Source organism: Geospiza fortis, unplaced genomic scaffold (genome assembly GCF_000277835.1).
Source record: "Geospiza fortis unplaced genomic scaffold, GeoFor_1.0 scaffold327, whole genome shotgun sequence".
In the NCBI taxonomy this organism is placed as follows: domain Eukaryota; kingdom Metazoa; phylum Chordata; class Aves; order Passeriformes; family Thraupidae; genus Geospiza; species Geospiza fortis.
Window position 1 is genome coordinate 418,054 of NW_005054410.1, and position 18,906 is coordinate 436,959.

Below are 18,906 nucleotides of genomic sequence, written 5' to 3' on the forward strand. Positions count from 1 at the left end.
TTAAGGTACTGCTTAAAAATATATCTCTATCTGTTCCTTTGCTAGTTATTAGAAGCATATCAAAGTGTTACATTCCCCTTACTTGCAGAAGGCTCTCATAAGACAGTGATGCTGTTGCAATAGCGAGGAGCTCAGATGGCTGCGGAGAATGAGGGCTGCCAGGGCCACAGCTGGAGCAAGAACTGCCCCTGCAGTCAGCCCTCAGCCATCATCCAGGCCTGCTTACCACAGGAGACCCTCCTAACCTGCCCTTAATTTTCAAACCAGCCTCTCCTAATGGTCCAGCCAAGATTTCATCCCTGCACAACTGCCCTTGTGCTTGATGATGCTGCTGCATTGGCACCCTCTGGGTGAGGGCAGCTGGACCTCTGAAAGGGCACTGCTTTCAAAAGTGAGGCCTTGGGAAGTCCCATCTGGCTGAGGATCTTGTGTTTCTGAACTACAGAGCTGATGTCAAACCCCATCCATACAGCAGCTCTCTTGAGTTTAAGGTGTGCTGGTTATGTGGAATCTGTGTCTTTCCAGATGCAGGATCCTCGTGTTACCTACACAAACCTTGCAAAAGGATTTTATGGTGACCCCCCTTCTTGTGAGAAATCCTCCTCTGCCTCTAAAGGTACACATTTAGAGAGCCTGTTTGGGGGTGAATAATGACTTGCTGGTGTCTGGGGCTCCTATCTAAAAACATAATTCTCACATCTAGGTCCTGGTTTTCATAGGTGCGAACTATTTTCTTTCATCGCTGGTACTGATCTTACACAGCTTGCAAATGCAAATTCGCATGCTCACCCTTCTCTGCCTCACAACAAGGCAGACTCTTCTCACAATGTGCAGTTTTCCTGGAGTGGAGTCGGGAAGAACATGGAAATTACTCGAAAATGGAAGCTTATTTTTGCTATTGAAAAGTGTTTTGGATTAAAAAAACCCAAACAAACAGAGGTGTGCCTAGAACCACAGGGCCACTTCCCTCATTCTCATAAGAAACTCTCACCAGGCACATGGCATTTCTGCAGTCTGATCTGCAGCATAATTCACTTCTGATGCTTCCCTGTCTTGTCCCTCTTTCCAAATGTGGGTATGTTTATCTATGGCTTTGTAGAATTTCTCTCGGGAGCGTTACAGGTTGCATATGTGGCCAGACTAATACAGATACAGATTTTCACTTAATTACTGCAGATTTGTCACTGGTGTCAAAAGTTTACTTGTAGAGACTTGGGTTTTGAGTGTGCTGCAGCAGAGGGCAGGAGAGTTCTTTAAGGGTTTTTGAATGTTAGTTGGCCTGTCTCTGTGCTGCTGAGACCACTTTGATTACAGATGGATCAATACCTCACTGTTTGTGTGGAGGTGTCTTAAGTGCTATTGCCCTCTGCTCAGGCTCTGACAAAGCAATTATTACTGTGGGAGTGGTGGGTTTACATGTGCTGACCATTAGCCACTCTCAGGTCACCCTGGCTTTTAAGGAGAGCAGCAAATGTCACTTACTGCAGTGGCACTGGCTGGGTTCTCTCTGCTTAAGGGACTGTTAATAATTCTATTATCAAGCTGCTGCTTTCTGGGACATCCAGCGCTTCCTGCAGAAAGGGTGGATTAACTTTGTGTAAGAGTATATAACCAGTGACACCTGCTGCTGTGCCACAGTGTCCCTTCTCATCATCTCTGCATTGGTTAAGCCCACAGTGTGCTTGTTACAGGCCCAGCATTGTCATTTTTAGTGACTGACACCAGTAAAAATAAAAATCATAACGAATTCTGGTGTCTCAGTGAGTTAATTTCTTCTTTCATCATTTCTTGTCCTGTCCCTCACCCACAGTACAATCCTTGTTTATTTTTCCACCTTGCCTATTGATTCCATACAGTCCATTCCTGCCTGGCTCTTAAACTGAGAAGGGTGATGAGCATCACAGTGCTCACCATGGCAGGCACTGGCTGCTTGGAGAAAAGGAAAAAGCTGGACACAGCACTGAGGGGAAGGGGCCACAGCAAGTCCCCCAAGCCTCCTGAGCCGAGTGTGCTGTCACCACCTCATACCCAGCTATCTCATGGCTGTTTTGCAGCTCCAGCAGGGGTTTCCAGGAAGGATTAAACTCCTTACTTTTTGCTACCTTCTCCTGTGATACAAGAGGAGGAGGAAAGCTCTGCTTTGCTTAAGGAATGTGGCTTCATTTGTGGCAGAGGGGTGCTGGTGGGGTTATTTTCAGCAGTTCTCAAGGGCTTTTGAATCAAATTTATTTTGGAGCAGCCCCTGGCCTGCTCTGGCTTTCAGTCAGGCCTCTGTCACCCACAGGATTCACAAGAGAGGAAAAACAGTGGCATGCCACATCTTTTTATACCCACTCCTCTCCCCTCCCCATCAAACTTGACGCAGATGCTGAATCAGGGGGATACATACCGTGATGGCCCTTCTGCTCTTTTTAATTGCCTGTGGCAGGTAATTAACAACACAAGGGTCTGGGTAATGAGGTGAAAAAATAAATGTTGAAATTTCAGCCATTTTATTCTGCTGCAAGATGTTGGTTAGAAAGAGTCTGGTGCGTTGTGTCAATCCTGCCCTTAGAAAAAAAGGGCTGCAAGTGTCGCACTCCCTCTTAGCCTACGACAGCAGATGAAGTTGGGATTCCTTTGACTGTCAGCTCCATGCAACGTGAGCTTCCTTTGCCTGTGAGCTCCTTGTGATGGCAGCAGCAGCAGCAGCAGCAGTGTTTGCCCCCAGACTGTGCTCTGAAGGAAGTGCTGTGTTTGCCTTGCAGGCGTGCCGATGCTCTCCGTACAGCCCAAGGGGAAGCAGAAGGGCTGCGCCGGCTGCAACCGAAAGATCAAGGACCGGTACCTGCTGAAGGCTCTGGATAAGTATTGGCATGAAGACTGCCTAAAGTGTGCCTGCTGTGACTGTCGTCTTGGAGAGGTTGGATCAACTCTTTACACAAAAGCAAATCTCATTCTCTGCCGCAGAGATTACCTGAGGTAAATAGAGGGACGTACTGTGGGCTCTTCCCCAAGCCTCTCGGCGTGCTGCCGGCTCTCTGGCTTCCTAAAAATGTAAAAACCTGTGCTTGTGCATGGCCAGAGGAGACTGGAGTTCCTTCCACTGTCTAGTCAGGGCTTTTTATTTGCCCTTAGCATATTTTGTAGTGTGGGAGGTGAAATCCTGCTTTTAGGTGAAGACACAAGGCGGAGGCCATGAGTTTTTATAATTATTATTATGGACCAACAAGAACAAACTCTGCTTGCTGAGTAAGTTAGGAAAAACTCTTAATTCTCCTTGCATATCTCTGATGCAATACTCCTGCATATTGACTGAGACCTGACCAAACCTTTTCCTTTTCCTTTTTAGTCATAGCTTTTGGACAGACTTCTAGGCTTGAGTAAGGTTGCTCCCAAGGGGCTCTTGTCTCTTTCCTAACTAAACAGAACAGAGCTCCAAAATTACAGATCAACTTCAAAAAATGTTTTTTTCTGAGGAAATCAGCAGAGACCATCACTAGCTTTGAGTTAGAACCATTCTGTCAGTGTGTGTCTGCAATACGTAACAACACATGGGATTTTTTGCCTGATGTGTATGGGGGTTTTGTGCAAAATACTTTATGCAAACATAAATGAATATTAATAAGACAGCAGGCCTAATGCAAACATTATTATGAGGGTCACACTGCAAAACACTCAGACTTTAGCTTTGTTTTTCCTTTGGAAGAATGTACTTGATCTCCTGCTAATGTATGTGTTCTCTTTTATTTTTCCTCCAAGCACTGATAGCATTTCCCAGGCAAGCTCAACCAGTAAAACATCTGAAGCAAAGCAAGCCCAACACACTGTTGTAAGATAGGGAGGTAAAATGCCTTCTAACCTTTCAGTGTTCAGAGGCTGCCCAGATTAGTGTCAGTGCTCAGATGCTTCGTGTGTTTCAATGTAAAATGTATTTCTGAAAATCTTCAGTAAATATTTCCTTAGTAAACTTGAACAAACAAGTTTCTCCTTCTAAAGATGAGAGATTAAGTGCTGAGCCAAACAGAAGGACTGAGTCTATCAGCTGCCATGTGGGAGCTGTCACCTTGCCCTCCCGCCCAGCAGTGCACAAGAGCATCCTGCCCACAGGAGGGTTTTAGAGCTGAAAGTCTTTGGGCACATATGAAATATCTCAGCTGAAATTCTGCCACACAGGCAGCACTTGCAGCTCCACCTCTGGTTAGGTGGATTGTGTCCCCACATCTAAGTGAGGAAGGAGGTGTTTGGGTGAGGGTGAACACATTGAGGTGGAAAAGACAAGATAAGCAGCCTTTGGAAAAATGGAAAGGGTGTGAAAGGAAAGAGTTAACTATCTTCACTATAATGAAATAATTTTTGTACCTTCCTTAAAACTGAGTATTTACTAATGTCACAAGTCACTTGTTCTGGAAGCATCCTTAACCCTGTCTATGCTAAGCTAAAAAATTAGCTCCAGTGTGTTCAAATTTAACACAGAGATTTCCACCCCCAAATTAGCATTTTGATTGTTCTTCTTCAGCTCAGCTATCCTCTTTCTGTGTTGTGGACATTATTCTGATGTGCCAGTGAAGAAAATTTCAGTTCTTGATCTTCCCTTTTTGAGGAAGCCTTTCATCACAGTATCACAATCAGGTCATGCTAGATACTATCACAGGGACCCCTAAAATCTCTCAGGAGAGCTACTTCCAGGAATAGGTTTCTTTCCAGGAAGAACAACTACATTCTTTTCGGAAGTATTTGTTTGTACTTTATCTTCTATACATTATCTTTTCTTTATCTTGTTTGCACCCAGCTTGCCAAGTGATCTAGGTCTCTCCATCTGTCATCCTCCACTTCATTATTTATCACTTGACTTTGTCATTTCTGGTGTTGAAAAAGTGTTGGGTTTGTGTTTGTTTTTTTTTTTAATTTGACCCTGAAGATAGATATTCTGCTTTATTCTCTATGTTGCAGAACCCTGCTAGAAATACTGAGCTGCACAGTGTTTCCAATTTACATTTGCTTTTTGAGACCTATGAGCTACCCCATGTTTTGTCCATTTAATAAGCACCATATTGATTTTGGTTTAGTCTAGTTTCATAACAAAAATAATGTGTGGCATCAAATCAGACATGTTAAAGTGCCAAAGGACAGCAGTATTGATGCTGTTAGGTTTAGAAGGACCTTTTTACCACTGGAGTTGTAGAGCACTTTCTTTCTTTCTTTGGTTTATCCCGAGAATGCTGCTTTGAGGTGGAAAAGCTTAACCTGTGATTTTCCCACTGGCCCCTAGATGATGGGAATTTTCTGGGGCACACCAGAAGCCTGTGCTGGAGAGGGAAAAGAAGCCAGGCATTGCAGACTCCAAGAAGTGGCCCATGTCCCAGCTTTGTGAAGAGAGGGCAATCCACGGCATGAACCATGGAAGGCAACAGCTGGGACTTGTGTTTGACCATGGCCATGCAGCCTCTGTCCCAGGACCAGTTAAATGTGGTCTCTGGAACAAACTTCTCTGCCTAGAAGGTGCCTTGTAACGCCTCTGTCTCTCTTTTCAAGGTTGGAATAGTTCCTGGCCTGACAGGGGGGAAGTCTGTTGCTATTTGTGCTACATGGTTAAACTGTGAAGACTTATGTGGCCTGTACATTAAGAATTTTACCTTTATCTGAATTTAGAGTGTTGGAGTTTTGACTGGTTTTTTGTTGGGAAGAACAGTAGAATTGTCATATCCTGGGAAATTTGTCGAAGACTCAGCTAGGAAGGAATAACATCAGTTCTGTAACAGCATTGTTAATTAGCCTTCAGCTATTTAGGCAGCTTTACAGCTATCATGATTTGTATTCTTACAAATAAGTAAATTTAGTTTATACTGGGGTTTTTTGAGGGATTCTGCTGCACTCCTGGGGTCTGTTCCCCTGATGCTAAGGAACAGACCCCAGGAGTGCAACAGGCTCTGAGGATAGGAATAAGGGCATTGCCACGCAGTCCCATATTTATAGAAGTATAAAGCAATTTTTTTTTTACTTTAAAACATCTTGTATTGGCTTCTACACATAATATTTCTTTCTTCATTTTAACTATTAATTCTATTAATAGAAGGAGTTAAAGTTGCCATCACGATCTTCTCTACTGTCTGTTCCTTCCTGGTAATTTGAATTTTTCTTCTTGATGAATTAACCATTCCTATCATTATATAATTCCTTCACATTAGTAGTTTTTAGAGTCTCTACCCACATTTTTTCCTCCTTGTTAAACAGCTCCCAGTGTTTGGTCTCCTAGTCAAATTTTAGCAGAATTCATCCCTAAAAATAACTTTTCACACTTCACACTGTGGTTGCACCATAAAGGGAGCACTTTACCTGGAGAACAGTCAGAGGAATTCAGTCAGAGGGCTCCTGGAATGTTTTGTTGTCAGTTTGCAGCTCTGGGACCTTCCTGAGGGCAGGTGTCCACGAGCCACAGCCACGGCAGGGATTGGGGCTGGGGATGGGCTTGTGGCAGAGGGTCAGGACAGTGGCACTGCCAGCGCCTTCCCTGCTGTGGCAGCGTCCCTGTGGAGCTGGCTTTGTCCCAGGCCCTGGGAGCAGGGTGGGCTGCCGGCCCTGTGTGCTGTTCCCCAGTGGGTTTTCAGCAGAAATCCTTCCAGCGTGTTCCAGGAGCTGCGAGCAGACCACAGCCTGATCATTTGTTTCAAAAGATAAACTGTCGTCATTGCTTGTGAAGGAACATTTGTTAACCTTCACTTTTCATAAAACACTTTCTTGCTCATTTTTTAATCATGAAAGATGAAATTGGATCTCGAGTTGTTATCCTTGTGGTATCACCTCAGTCTCCAGCTGTGTCTCGATGTATCTTTCAATACATTTCATCTCAGCAAATAGATTTACCATTTGTTTCATAATCGCAGTTCCAGCATTCCTACCTCTAATTATTTTTGATAAGCAAATGCTATTGAAGGAGCTGCTTCTGGGACAGAGCAGCTTAGCATGCAGGCTCAGATGGCTCCTCGCAGCCCCCACGCAGCGCTGTGTGTTTGTTCCGAGGCATAATTAAACATTCACCAAGCTCCGCTTCACAGGGACGGGCTGGGTGTTGCATCAGGATTTCCCGTGAGGAGCTGACAACTTAAATTTCACTGTGAAGTGCTGATGAAGAACGTGATTTTTCCTTTTTACTCAGCATGGTGCCCTCACACGAGCAAAGGCGAGTCGGGCTCGCTTTGAGAGGAGCAGAACTGTTGCTTCTGCATGTTTGATATGCTGGTGTTGGGAAAGTTTTTCATCATGTAAACTGATTGGGGCCTTAATTAGACTCCAAAGAAAGCTCAAAACCTGCATTTAAAAATGGTGGTGAATCAGTAAAAGAGAAGGGCTTTCTGGGAAATCCTGATGCTGTTCTCAGGGGCTTTCATGGCAGTTCTTTTCACCCACTTTCCCACATGTTTGGATCAGGGCTGCAAACCCAGCATGGCATCACTCTGCACATGGTGTTGGTGCCTCCAGGGAGCAGAGCAGCCCTCTGCATCCCACCTGAGGGACAGGGACCTCCTGGCAGGACTGCCCTCCCCTGTCACCCCTCAGCACTGTCTGTATCACAGAGGCCTGAACTCCAGCCTCGGCAGCTCCTACTTCCAGTGACTCAGATGCCAAGTCCTGGGGTTTTTGCTCTACTCCAAATGTCCCAGGACATTAATTCTGTCAGTGAATTGCTTCAGGAGCCCTTTAGGTGAGGTGTTCTGTATCTGGCAAATATGCAGGGTTGAATTTTCTTGTGTGGTAAGAGCACAAATGTGGGTGCCCTACTCTGTTGGCACAGGAGGATGTGGACAAATTCCCTCCTTCTGGTGGCCTTCCCCAAGTCAGGGAAGAGAGCCCTGAGCCAAACCACTAAACCATGGCTGGCTGTGTGAGAACGAGCCTTTGGGAACTGAGATGTGTGTGCCTCAACAGGCAGATTTTAAGTTAATCTCCCCACAACATCACTAATGCTCAGAATGTGGCTTTAACCTGCAGAAGCTGCAGCACCTTTGAAGCAGGAAGGAGAGAATTTGGGATATTTTTTCCCTCTGGAGAAGCACAGTGTGCATATGTGCACCGAGAGCGTGTCCTGCTGGATTTTCAAGGGCCATGTTTAGTGTGGGAAGGAGAGGTATAAATGCAGTGTGGCTGAACAAATGGTGTCTGCTCAGTGCCTAAAAATGTCACTAAGCTGAAGGGCTGCTTTTGCCTCGCAATAAGGAGCATCTTGCATGCTGCATAGGACACCCTCACTTCTACACTTGGTGTCTGTACAGATTAAGGAGGATTAATTAAGCTCAAAACACAATGTGTCTTGGCAGCATTGCTGTGCTTTGTGATGTTAAAATACAGATATTTTTTTTCCCCCTGCAGTACCTGGTCCAGGACTTTCTCACAGCCTGTGCCTGTACTTGGTTTGTTTGTTTGCTTTTTGCCCTTTTTTTTTCACCTCCACAACTTCTCACTGAGGAGGAAAGCTAATGGGGAGCAATTCTGCCTGGCTGTGGTACACTAGCATGCCTCTGGCACTTTCAGCTTTGCAGTTTTCTGGCTGCTGTGTTTAAACTCTCCTAAGAGGACGTTGTTGCACTTGTGTTGAGCAGTGCCAGAGCAAGGATGGGTTTAAGGTCAGCAGTTTCAGTTACACCCTGGGAAAGGGCAGGAGGACTTGGACTTCTCCTACCTGCTCATGGTCCCAACCCCTCTGTAAACGCCCACTGAAAATATGGAGGGAGAGGCCAAAGGAGGGAAAATAAGTGAACATTCAGATGTGTCCTTCAAGTGAAAACAGACTCCCTTGAGCAACCTTGAAGTTCAGGCCCAGCAGTCTCTGAACCAGTGCGGTCACTTGGCCAGGGGCTGTTTTGTACTGGTTCAACTCCCCCTGCTCTGCTGTCCTTGAATGCCAAACCCTTTGGCATGTGAGATGTAAATTCTTTGGGATTGAACTTGAAGGCTTCATGAGAGGACAGCTTGACCAACTTCATTAGTATCAAAATGCATTTCCTTTCCTTCAGCTGACATGACTTCCCACTGCAGCACTGACAACGGTGTCCTGGATAGGAGGCTGCACCAGCTAATAATCTATTTACCATGCTGAAGGATCTCCTACCACTGAAGCTTCCTCTAATATTACACAAAGGCTGATTACAACAAAGTTGTCTGAAGTTGCTTTTAAGATTATCCTTTTTGTCTTTTTAAGTGATGTTCAGGCTTTCCCTGCATTTATTGGTATATTCAATACTCCAGTCAAATCACACTTGTAGCTCAGCATATTTCTAATATCCACAGATGGGAAAGATATTGATTGCAGTATTTAAGAGCCACCCTCACTGAAAAATCAGTTGTTGGTTTGTCTCAAAAGGTAGGGGCAAAACAGTTCTTTTCATGAGGATGGGTTTCAGTTACATAAAGCAAGTCTTTTTCTACAGCAGGCCCTGATAAAACTAAGAAATAAAGAGCAGCAAGCAAATAGGGGAGGTATGTGGGAAAACCTATTTTACCTTCTGGTTGGGGAGGATATGAGCATGGAAATCCATAGTTCTTCTAAAACTTGTATATCCAGATAGTCTGGATATATAAATATGTAGAAAAATAAGCAGTTGTACATAATATCTACAAATGCAGATATTTATCTGTAGGTTAGTGTTTAGTCCTCCTTCCATTCATAATTCTTATCTTTCAGTGTTGACAAAAACTTTTTTTGGGGGGGAATTATCAGTCTCCACTCAGCTGTTTGAATTTTGAGCTTGTTTTGTTCTTGTGTTTAAAATAATCCAGTTGGCACTGCCAACCTTTCCTTTCTGTACCATTCGTTATTTTTATGTGCTTGTCCTGCTTCCTCTTTTTTTGTCTCCTATGAAGTCAACAGCTCCGAAACGTTTTCTGCAGAGGGGAGATTTTCTCCTTCTTTTTTGATTGCAAGCTGCTATCTAGTCAGACACCAGGCTAGAGGGGGCGAGAAGAAATGGGGACTCTCTCCTTCTAGGCAATGACTAAACCAGATTGTTGTTCCTAGTGGAGACAGAAATAGGCAAACAGGTTCTCAGTTTAGGCCCCCTGAACATCTTGGTTGAACAAAAAAATCTGTTAAAAGGTGCTAAACTTAACATTTTTCTATGAGAAGTTTCTTACTGTTTTCCCTACCATAAGAACCCTTTAACATTCTTTTTCCCCTCAAAAAAAACAAACAAAAAAAAAGACCCTGCAGGGTGCTGTGCCATTACTGTGGTTTGAATGAATTTGAGGTGTACTCACAGAGTTGCTGAGGTCTGGATCACCAAGCACAAGACTGATCTTTAGCCCAGACAAGACTACATAAAACCCATCCTTTGACAGTTGCCTACTGCTTCCAGGAGCGCTCCCTTCTTTTCCCATAAATTCATTTGCATTCAGGGCTGCTCCTGTATGCCAATTAGCTTTAATTTTTACTATACACACTGACATCAATGGCCAATGAGAACAGGGCATAGTGGGGTTTTTAGTGTGCCCATAAACTACAGAAAATTGTCCTTGGACAAACTCCTGCTTTTAGACTGGCTGACAACAATAGACATGGTTAAGTTCAGGCTAAGAGCCATTAAACATAATTACTACCACAGGGTAAAAGTTTAATTGTGCTAAATTTTAAATCTGCATAGTCTGTGCTTATTTACAAGCTGGCTGGATCTTCCTGTTATATAAAGGGGAATAAATCTGTACTTAAAAATTGTTGCCTTTTAACTTCAAAGGGAAGTGAATAAATAGGTTTTTTTTAGAAGAAGCAAAACAACCCCAAACTGAAAACTTTCTGTATTTCCAGCTTGTTTTATGCCAATGGCTCTGAGCTGGTAAGTAGAGGCTAAACATCTTCTGATAGATTTTTCTAATGTGCTTCAACTTTGTGTGTGTGAATGTGTGAGAGAGTGTTGCATCTGTTATGAAGGTGTCTGGGGGACAGAATGCAGATCAGTTTGTTCATGTGGGGTTATTTTAAATTTAACCACAGATGGGGCTTGGGGCGGAAGGCTTTTCCTCCTGCTCCTTATCTTCTCTCCCTCCTTCCAATAACGTTAAGCTCCCCACTTCAGGAAGTTTCAGTAGTCTCAAGTAGCTTCTGGATCAGGAGATATCAGAGGTGGCAGGTTTTCTGCAAGCAAACAAAAAAAAGGGCAAAAGATTCTGTTCATTTTGCATTTTCTTTCAACAGATTAAAAAAATGTCATGTTCACTGAGCTACAAGTTACGGCATATTTTTAGAAGCACGGTGAATACATGGGGCTCTAAATCACTCCCTGAAAAGCAGATTAAAATTAGGAGGTGCTAGAATAAGTGTGAAATGTTCATGTGTTGGGAAAGGGAGGGTATGGAGGACTGTGAAACTTGATAGAAGAGACAAAGATTAGCACTCTGACTCGCTGAAAGCCACGTTATGTAGACATTAGAAGGCAACATGATTTCAGCTGGACAGAACATAAGCTTCAGATCTTATGCAAACAGTCAAAGCTGTTTAACAATTGGTTTACCCCCAAAACCCCTGAAAGGAGACAGGTGAATACGATGCCAAATACATTTTTCATGTTTCTTAAGCTAACTGTTTAAATAGTTAAGTGAACATCTGTCCAAATTTCCCCATCATTTCCATTTAGAAAAGTCTCCTATTTGAAGGCTGAAGAAAAGCACCTGCTTAACAATGCAAATGGTGCTGTCTGGGGCCCCTTTATTTTGTTTAATCTAGATTGAGCTCCACACAACTGTGATGCTAATGAATAATGGATATTTTATACTTGTGCATGTAGCAGTGCTGGGCACAGAGCAAATCTAGGATTAACCTCCCAGTTTCCCTGCCTAATGCATTTGACTCATTTTTTTGAGTTTGCTGTGACTTGGGTACTCTAAAAACGGATGCCTGGCTTTATGGGAAATGGGAAAATCCTGGCAAAAGCTGTCAGGCTTTGCTGTGCCCAAGTGGAAAGGGGCAGCTAGGCTGAGGAGGGGAGGGATGTCTGCAGTAGTGGCTTGATTTGTGAGAGGGTGCTGAATGAGAGCCAGGGTGTTCCAGGGTGGAGACCTGGATGCTTTTCAGAGCTGCATTTTTCCAGTCCTGTCTGCTGGCGTTAGGCAGCCGAGGCCCGTGCCCAGCTGCCTCCCCTGCCTGTGGGGGCAGGAGCAAGAGGGGTCAGCTTGCAGGGAGAAAGGGACTGCCTTTTGCTGGTGCAAATTACACAGCTGGGATTTCCCTCTGCCTTTCAGCCTTCAGATGATGGAATCATGGGGGAAGAAATTTTGGTACTCCCTTTGTGGATTTTCCGTCCTGCATGAGTGTTTTGGTTTGTGTGATTTAGCTCTGAGGGAAAAAATGTAGTGCTGTTTCTTCATAGGAAGGCCTGGGATTTTCCAGCCAGGCTAATGAAAGACCCCTGATACCACTTCTAAAGAAAAATAAAGGTGGGCTTTCTTACAGCTGGAGAGCGAGCTGACTTTGGGAGCACTGTAGGAGGGTGGGAGAGTTGTGTGGAGGTTTCTATAACACTGCTGGGTGTTTTAATTCACAATTACTGGCCAGTAATAATTAGTATTGATTTGCCTGGCAAATTGCAGGTTTAGAAATTGGTTATAGATTTTCCTGATGCTTCTCATCTGCGTGTTGTGGAATCAGCCAGAACCGATGGCTTGAAACAAACCGCGAGCCCAGCTCTGTCGGCGGGCAGCGGCGTGTTGCATGCACAGAGCTATGGCCTGCAGGGATTGCATGTCTTGAGGCCCATCACCCCCAAAACACCATTTCTGTCATCCCCTAGGCCAAGTGACTAACCACATGTGACCAGAGGCTGGGGTGAACCTCGGTTCTGTCAGCCCATGGCACCGTGCCCCTGGCACACACGGGGTCTGCAGGGACACCTCGGGCAAGGGGCTGCGGGAAGGATGCCGCAGTCGTGCTCGAGTCCCCCGGCAGGAGCTGCAACAGCATCAGACATCTGGGGAGACAGATAGTGAAAGCCAAGATGAAAATGGCAAAGCTTCCAGTGCTGAAGGGCTGTCCTGGAGGGCGGGGAGCTGAAGTGGAACGGCTGAGCGTGCTGCTCAGGCCGCCGTGGAAGGGCTTAGCTGGCTCCCGGGAGGGCTGGGGAGGCACAGCCAGGGAGGAGGGCTTGCTCTCTGAGATGCCTGGTGAAATGCTGTGCACTCATTGCAAGAGAAGTCGTGCTTTCTCTTTTTAAGCAGCAGGTAAGTGAGGTTCTTCCTGAGCTCTGTTACAGTGCTGTCTGCCAGGATTGGCAAAGTTTGCAGGACTTGTGTGTCCTGCTGCCAGCCTGTCCCTCCGCCAGGCTGCGGCCAAGCGCAGCAAGCCCTCGCAGAGCAGGACGGGCAGCTCCCAGCATCTACCCCACTGCTGCAGAGAGGCAGATAGTTTTTGACTGAAATTTTGTGAGCCCCAAAATAGTGCTCTAAGTGTTTAATGCTTTTCTCCATTAGACAGCAAATTAGCCCTAGGCTCACAAACCAAATGAAGTTTCATCTCGATGATCGGAGCCTGCTCACCAGGCATTTTTATCCCAAGTTCCTGCATGCTGGTTGGTCAGTGAAATGGAGACTGCAACCTCTATTTATTGGTGCAATACAGTATTTGATACTGCTAATTACACTTAATTAGTCCTTCCACCATTTAATTAAAATGGCTTCTAATGATTGTGCTTCTTTGGCAGGCTCTTTGGTACCACCGGGAATTGTGCTGCCTGCAGTAAACTGATCCCTGCCTTTGAGATGGTGATGAGGGCCAGAGATAATGTTTACCATTTGGACTGCTTTGCCTGTCAGCTCTGCAACCAGCGGTGAGGACACAGTTATTGTACACACAAACTAATTTATACCTTTGCCTGTGAAACGGGGGAGATGTTTGATGCACACTGCCCAGCTTGGGCTCACAGCCTGGGGGCAGGGCTGGGGCTGGGCTGCCAGGCTGACCTGGGGGATCCGTGTGAGTACCTGTAGCCCTTTTACTGCAAATCCCCTTAGAGCTGCTGGGAATTGGAGGGGCAAGGGGGAGGACACAGATGCAGACTGTCCAGCTGCTGCTGAATAAAACAAACTGCTCCAGCGTCCTTTCAGGAGCTGCCCTCTTTGCAGAAGGCAGATGATGGAGAATGGACTTCCTCTGGCAAACTGACTTTATCTCACTTTAATCATGTTTCTGACATGCTCAGAACTGGGGGTGGAAAAGAAGAAGTATAAAGAGAAGGGACAGGAAGGAGAAAAATACTCTGGCAAAGCCCTTTCCAACACTAGGAACAAATCCATTTAGGTGCTGTGTAATTAATAGGGGATCTTGGTGGCATAATTTTGAGTGGGGCTTATTTATTGCTGCTGGGTGGAAGATGGAGATCAGGGAGTATAATAAAGGGCCATGTACAGTGTTTTCACTTGAACTACCTGTAGCCAGCTGAGTTTGGGAGGGCTGTGAAAACTCTTCCCAGCACCATGTTTGTTGATCATCATGGGCAGAATGGAAGCCCACAGAACCAGATGTGATACTTTGTCACCTTCTGATGCATCCAGCTGTCTGTCCTTGTCTAAGATGGACCTGGAACTGCTTGCAGGTCTTACTGCTTGTTTAGTCAGGCAGTAGTGACTGCCCAAGGTTAAGGGCTGTGCTGGTGTTCCTGTTCTGGATCTGTGGTTGTGTTTCCCAAAGATGAAACTAGGATACAATGCCTCATCCCATGGGAAAGTGTGAGAGAGATGACAAAACTTGTGGGAAGATGGAGAACCCAATTCTGTAAAAGTCAAGCTAAAATCCTGACTTAAACAGTCTGGACAAGAGTCACAGTGGGATCTCTCATGAAGCAGCCATACACGCGTGAATGCAAGCCGCTGCCGGCTATCCCCGAACTTGGGAGATCCTGTCCGACTCTGCTCGCGCAGCCCCGCCAGTGGCTCAGCCTGCAGGTGAATTTGGTGTCGGCGGGGTGGGCAGAGCACGGTGGAGGTGGATGAGGTGCTGCTCTCGCTGGCAGTGCCTGTTCCAGGTACAAAGCGCCATCAGCGCTGTCCCCGCACGGCCGCGGTGGCAGTGCCGGGGCGGCAGTGACATCTAGTGGCTCCCGGCCCTGGGCTCGCTGCGGGATCTGCCGGCTGCCCCGGCTTGTTCCGAGACTCTTGAGCTCAGAGCTGATCCCACCTCATCCCCCGAGATGCCCATCCCGCCAGTCCGTTCTGGGATTTGTCTCCAGACTCGGGAGTGTGGCGGGTGCTGCCAGGCTCGGCCCTCAGGATCAGCTCTTTTCAGCCTCCTGATGATTCCTGGGCAGGAGAGGGGTGCCCCCAAACTCCACACCAAACCTGGGGCTGTAAATGTCCTTTCAGGCAGAGGCTCTGGGCTAGCAGCACAGTCAGGAGTGCTGCTTGGCCTTGGAGTCTGCAGGCTGAGTGTCTCTCATCAAACCCCTACTTCACCCTTCTTCTCTCCCAGAAAATCCTAGTGCTGCCTAGTTTTCATTTTCAGTAACTTCTTCTAAATTTCACCCTTTATTTCAAAGGCTCCAAAGCACCTCCCTTCCCTCTTCAATCGCCAGCATGGTCCCACTCGGTCCTTCAGACAACCTCCAGGGCTGTCACTGCCCAGCAGGAGAGTGCAGGTAATCCCCCAGCTCTGGCAGAGTTGTGCTGTGATGCACGAGGGATTTGCTCAGTTTGTGAGGGGCTGAGTTGTTCTGGAAGATGGGCTGTGTGTAGATTCTTGCTTTTGGCTGAGGTCAGAGGGCTGCCAATTTTTATGACTTATTTTGTGGAGATTTGGGCTTGAAAGGGCAGAATGGGAGTGATCCTGTAACAGACAGCACTGGATGCTGAACTGAGAACATGAGATTAAGTAACCCTAAAGTCAAAATTGCAGAGGTGGATGCCAGTTCTGGTTCTGAATTGGAAACCTGACTGGAAACCCCATCTTGTTCTTCAGCTCTGAAAAGATTTGGTGATGAAGACCTTTCCTCAGTTCTCTTCCAGCTTGCTTGCCCTTCTATAGCTGGGCTCTGTATAGAGTGCTAAATCCATCACAGCAAAATCTCTAATATTTTTACCAAGTGTGCAAAGTTTTCATCACTTTTATTCCCTAAAACATCAGTTTGGCATCAAGTCCTGCATTACCACTCCTCCTGCCATGCTGTAAACTGTTCTAAAGTTGTCATGGTCATCATAGTGCTGGATAAAACCTGGTCACTGCTATGACTATCTGACAGGCCAGTGTTACAGGGTTGCAGGAAATCCAGCTCCTTCTCTTGCCATTATCTGAAGTGTGGGTTTGCTGGGAAGAAAATCACTCTTAAGGAATGGCAGAGTAGGTTCAGCACCTGTTTCTCACTGCTGCTGGCTGGAATTTGATTGCCCAGACAGGCTCTGCAACATCCCTGCTCTGAGCATGGGGGCTGGCAGTGTGAAACTGGGCCTGAGGTTTCCAGTTGTGATGCATCAGCTGAAGAGATCCCAGTTTACTGGTGGGATTGCAGGACTGGCAGGTAGAAATAGTTGCCTTTCCTGTGAATCAAACCCTTCTCCCAAAACTTCACATCACATTAAGGTACCCCTGTAGAGCATTTCAGTTGCCATGGGCTTGTACACACCCCCACACCTTCCAACTCCCAGATTCTCCAGCTCCTCCTTTGGTTCCTCTACATCCAGAACCAGGTTTGGCAAGAGACAGCTGTTGATGGTGCTGGTGGCAAGAGTGATTTTTGCATTTCTCTTCCTGGAGATTTATATGGCACTTAAGGTGGGAATAAGTAGTGAAAAGCAAGCAGCTCTGTCTGTTACTTATTGTGAGTAAACCTGCTCCTGGGGCAGGTGGTGTTAAGGAGAGTGTGTGCAGTACAGTTTTTACCATAAAAGCTGTTAGTTGAAATTAGGAATAATCTTTATCTTTTTAATATGCAGAAAAGGTTGAATTTCAGAACTACTAGAGCATGTGCCACAGAGGGAAGAAGATGGAAGGTCTTCAGTGAAATCCTATAAAGTGTGAAACAATGGCCAGTTCTCTCTGTACCAACTTGGCAAATTAATCAGCTTATTTGCAGGTGTCCAATTGGAGAAAACTTGTGCCTGTGCTGGGCCTCTAAAGAAGCTCTAAAGTTATCAGTCCTGTTCTTTTAGCAGAAAATATTCACTTTTATGGAGATGCTCTGCCTGAAGGTGCCTGAGTTACAGATGATGAAAGCACTTTAGACAAGGGGTAGGCAGTGCCAAAGCTCTGCCTGGGAGCAGGGGAAATGGGCATTTGAGGTCTGCTAAGTCTCCTGGGGATGGGGTCACCTCCAGTGATCTTCCTGTAGATATTTGGCCTTGCCAGAGGCTGGTACCTACCCCTTCCTCTCAGTGCAGAGCTGCCTTGAGGCATAGTGCCTGACCCAGGGTGTCTCTCTGCTTTAGGGGCCTGAGGCTGATTTCAGACTCAGCCCTTGGGGCAGCCTGTGCTCTGGTCTGTCATTGCCCTGCCAGTGTTGTGGACAAAAACCAGCCCCTGAATTGGGTGCAGAGAACATTATTTGTTATCTTAAGAAGTAAAGATTAGCTTCTGATTCCTGGGCAAGCAGGCAGGGCGGAAAAAGCTATTGGCTGCCAATTCACACCTCTCCGATCTTATATGTGGAACTTTTTTGACCTTAATGGTCAAATAAAATTGTTAAATATCACAAGCTTCTCTGTCAACTTCAAGACAAACAGAACAATTTACATGGTATATAGAGAGCAGTGCCCTTCGCTCAATGAAGATAAAGGTTAGGAGTCCAGCCACCGAGAAATTTCTATTTATTGTTCAGCACTGTACACAAGGGGGTGAGGGAGGACTTAATAGCCAGTCCTTGCCTGGAAATTAGTGTAAATACTGCTTCACCCGAGGGAGCTGTGGAAATGTGGATACCAGCAAAAACTTCAAATAGGCTCTGTGTAATATCACCCGCTTGGCTTCCTGGTTGGAGAGCCCACATCTCCTCTCTGCAGGGACAAATCCCTAAACTGCTCCCAACCTCCTCCTGGAGCCAAGCACGGATGTGCCAGGGAAAGGGACAGCAAAACCCTGGGATGGCAAGGGGGGCAGTGCTGGAAATCAAACTCTGCTCACCAGAGTCGCCTTTGGACCCAAACCACCTCAAACTCTCCCCATTCTCACGTCTGTTCATACTCACATCGTCCAATCCTTTTTTTATCTTCCAGATTCTGCGTGGGAGACAAATTTTTCCTGAAGAACAACATGATCTTGTGTCAGATGGACTATGAGGAAGGGCAGCTGAACGGGAGCTTCGAGTCCCAGGTTCAATAACAGCCCCTGCTTGGCTGGAGCACTGTGGGATGGGCGCTTGGCCGCACGAGCAGCGAGGGCGTCTGTCAGCTTGCCTGCAATATTTTTTTAATTCTTGGTCCAGAGAGGACTATATACATTGTAGTACTTTTCCCCCCCAACACAAAGCAGTTACAATTTTAGATGTACAGTTGTGCCTGCTTAGCTGAGCACTGCATTGCCTGTATGTTTGTGAGTTTTTGGGGTCTGGGGGAGGGCTCTGTACAGTCTGTTTTCTGTATATAAACTGGAACATTTATTTTATGAAAAATGTAATGCAATTTTATTACTGGTGTGAATTAAAAATTATGAATGTTTCCTGGTCATCTTTGCCGTGGTTTCTTCCCCGTGTGGCAAAAGCCATTCGTGTATTTCCTGTGCTTTAGCTGAACAGACTGCTGGAAACGTGTACATAGCTCCCTGGAAACTGCATGGATCACAGCAGAGGCAGGTTCTCTCGTAATAACTGGGGGAAATGCTGCTGCAGGGTTGTGGAGCCTTCCATCCAACCACCTGCTTCCCTGGATAATGGGGGGGAATGAGCTGGGGGCAGGTGGTGGCTGGGAACCATGGGCATTGCTGGCGGGGCTGCTGTGCCATGCTGGGCTGCTGGCTGAGAGGCTCCTTGT

General features: G+C 46.1%; 1 protein-coding gene across 3 annotated transcripts in view; it reads left to right on the top strand.

Moving 5' to 3' along the window:
• The window catches only part of LMO1 (LIM domain only 1), a 72,482-nt gene extending 53,879 nt beyond the window's left edge, over positions 1-18,603 (top strand). For 2 of the 3 annotated variants that reach the window (XM_031061363.1, XM_031061362.1), the window contains 4 exons: positions 2,748-2,961; positions 13,659-13,784; positions 15,489-15,587; positions 18,154-18,603. In XM_031061363.1, the coding sequence (XP_030917223.1) occupies positions 2,756-2,961; positions 13,659-13,784; positions 15,489-15,587; positions 18,154-18,259 (537 nt within the window). In that variant the 5' untranslated portion in view covers positions 2,748-2,755 and the 3' untranslated portion in view covers positions 18,260-18,603. The remainder of the gene's footprint in view (positions 1-2,747; positions 2,962-13,658; positions 13,785-15,488; positions 15,588-18,153) is intronic. The other variant, XM_005426304.2, reaches the window with a different exon arrangement.
• Positions 18,604-18,906: the final 303 nt, after the last annotated feature.